Source organism: Caenorhabditis briggsae (genome assembly GCF_000004555.2).
Source record: "Caenorhabditis briggsae complete genome, chrIV, whole genome shotgun sequence".
Taxonomy (NCBI): Eukaryota; Metazoa; Nematoda; class Chromadorea; order Rhabditida; family Rhabditidae; genus Caenorhabditis; species Caenorhabditis briggsae.
Window position 1 is genome coordinate 15444013 of NC_013487.2, and position 2758 is coordinate 15446770.

A 2758-nucleotide genomic window follows, 5' to 3' on the forward strand; every position below is an offset into this window, starting at 1 on the left:
AAATTTTCAAAAAAAACGACTTTTTCGCGCCGGAAAAATCAAAGTGGGCGGAGCCTAGTCGTTTTCGGGCTCATTTTGAAGCTCATGATGTGACAAATACGTTAAAAGTAATTGTTTTCGAATGATTCTACACTGAAAATCTCAAAATCAAAATTTTCGAAATTAAAAAAAAATTTTTTTTGAACAAAAGTTTTGATTTTCAATTTTTTAGTTTAAGACTAGAAATTTTGAAATTTGAGTCTGTTATCTGTCTTTGGATTGTTTTGAGCTTGGAAACGAGCCTAAACACGACTATGCTCCGCCCACTTTGAGTTTTAACTTTGCGCCCGCGACGCGCCCAGAAATTGAAAGTGGGCGGAGCCTAATCGTGTTTAGGCTCATTCTGAAGCTAGGAACACGCCCGATTCGGTTATGATAACCAAAACTTAAACAATTCCAATTTTGGGCTTGAAAATTAAAACTTTTACAAAAATTGGAACAAAAAACAGACAGTCTGAAATTTTCAAATTTTTCAGAGCTTTTTATATTTGACTATAGTCATATTTATACTAATTTTGAAGCTCTTAACCTGCTATTTTCAAATTTTTTATAGTTGAAACGCAAACGCGCCCCACTGCTCACTTACCAGCACCGGAACTTTCTTCCATCTATCTTTCGTTTCTTCAAAAAATGGCACTCTCGATTTTGGAATGTCCATCGGAGAATCGGGATTTTTTCGTCGTTAGGACCATATTTCATGTACAGTACTGCCTCTTTTCCATAACTACAGTAATCCACCAAAATGTACTTGTTGTCGAACCATTTTACGGTCTGAGCAATTTGGCGGAATTTCGGAAGAAATAGGCAAAGAAGGAAAATTTCCGATGGTCCAATGATTTCGAAAAGATGTCTCATGATGACGGATGGGAGATGGGGAACGTTAAATCGATTGCTCATTTTTAGCATGATTCGAAAATTCTGGAAAAAAAGAGATTTGCGCCTTTAAACACAGCCAGCCCTAGCAATGTGAGAAGAGGTGGGTGCCCTCTATTTAAAGGCGCATAACTCAAAAACTACAGTAGCTAGATAAATTTCGTAAACTGTGAAAATGCGTAAAATTAAATCTCCTACATTTTCTCAAAAAATTTACTTACTAGCTACAGTAGTTTTTGAGATATGCGCCTTTAAAAGAAAGCAGCCTCTTTGTCCTAAAAGGAGGGTGCTCTCTCTTGAAAGGCGAATAACTCAAAAACTACAGTAGCTAGAAAATAGTTGTAAGTTATAAAAATGTATAAAATTAAATTTCCTGTATTTTTGCAGTCAGCAACATTTTTCTAGCTACAGTAGTTTTTGAGATATGTGTCTTTAAACCAAAGATGCGCTATCGGAGAGGGCGGCGAGGAAGGTGTCCTGTCTTTAAAGGCGCATAGCTCAAAAACTATGGTAGCTAGGTTAAAATATTAAATTGGGAAAATAAGTTAAATCAAATTTCCTAAGTTTTTGTAATTTACAGCTTTTCCCTAGCTACAGTAGTTTTTGAGATATGCGCCTTTAAATGAAGGCAGCCCTTTGTCCTACAGGAGAGGAGGGCGAGAAGGGTGACCTTTCTTTAAAGGCGCATAGCTTAGCTTAAAAACTACAGTAGCTAGAAAGAAGCTATAAACTATAAAAATGTTGACAATATTTTTCTACCTACCGTAGTTTTTGAGATATGAGCCTTTAAAGACAAGACACCTTCCTCGCCGCCCTCTCCGAATGGCCTTCTTTGGTTTAAAGGCGCATAGCTCAAAACTACTGTAGCTAGATTAAAATGTTTAACTACAAAAATGTGTAAAATTAAATTAACTATTTTTTTACAATTTACTGTATGTTTCTAGCTACTGTAGTTTTTGAGGTATGCGCCTTTAAACCCAGCAGGAGGAGGAGCGTGGTGTCTGCGTGTCTTTAAAGGCGCATTTCTTAAAAATACAGAAAAAAGAGAAAAAAAAGGAAAAAACCGATAGGTACCAATCAATAGGTGGTCCACCACCTCATTTGAATGGTCCCCCTCCCGCCACATGGCCTAGGAAATTCCAAATCCTAGGCCACCCCCTTATTAGGTGCCCCCTATAGGGAGATGGGGGCAATTAGGCATAAAAAAGGAGGAAAATACGAAATTTTTAAGTTTTTTAAAAAAGTATGTAAATCCCATAAAATCATGGATCAAAAATGTGTCAACTGATAAAATGCTTATCATAATATCAGTAACATTTTATCAGTTGGTCACTTTTTGATATCTTCTACAGTAACCGAGATAATCGAGCTCAAACTTGACTTTGCGGGAGCCCTAGGTTTTACGGTATGCTTTTTTCACTGTCCGAAACTGTTTTTGAGCTTCAAATGACCCAAAAAACCCCCGTTTTTTCAAAATCCCTTCTCACCAATCCATCCTTTTGAATTGATAACAGACAGAGACCCCACCAACAACCAGTTATAATATCTTTTTATCGCCAACAATATATAGAAGAAAGTTCTCGAGAGATAAGATGATATGCGGGAGGAAACCGGGAAATCCTTCTTCTTCTTCTTCTGGTAGTACAGTAGTATACTACCAATTTCCGAGAATTTCTTCTTTCTTCTTTACCCCAAATAGTCCGAATATGATCAAAAACGGTATATGTCTTCTTCTTCTTCTTCTTTGCGGAAAAGAAGAAAAAGGGGATAAAGAAGAAGAAGGATATGGAATATTTGGCATAATTGCGGTATTATTACTGTTCCATTGCATTTCCGATGCTTTTCT

General features: G+C 36.8%; 1 protein-coding gene across 1 annotated transcript in view; it reads right to left on the reverse strand.

The window, feature by feature from the left end:
* The window catches only part of CBG26508, a gene marked incomplete at both ends in the record, with an annotated part of 3562 nt that extends 2617 nt beyond the window's left edge, over nucleotides 1–945 (reverse strand). Inside the window, one exon of the mRNA XM_045236273.1 lies at nucleotides 626–945. Coding sequence (XP_045098430.1) covers nucleotides 626–945 — 320 coding nt within the window. The remainder of the gene's footprint in view (nucleotides 1–625) is intronic.
* Between the last annotated feature and the right edge of the window lie 1813 nt (nucleotides 946–2758).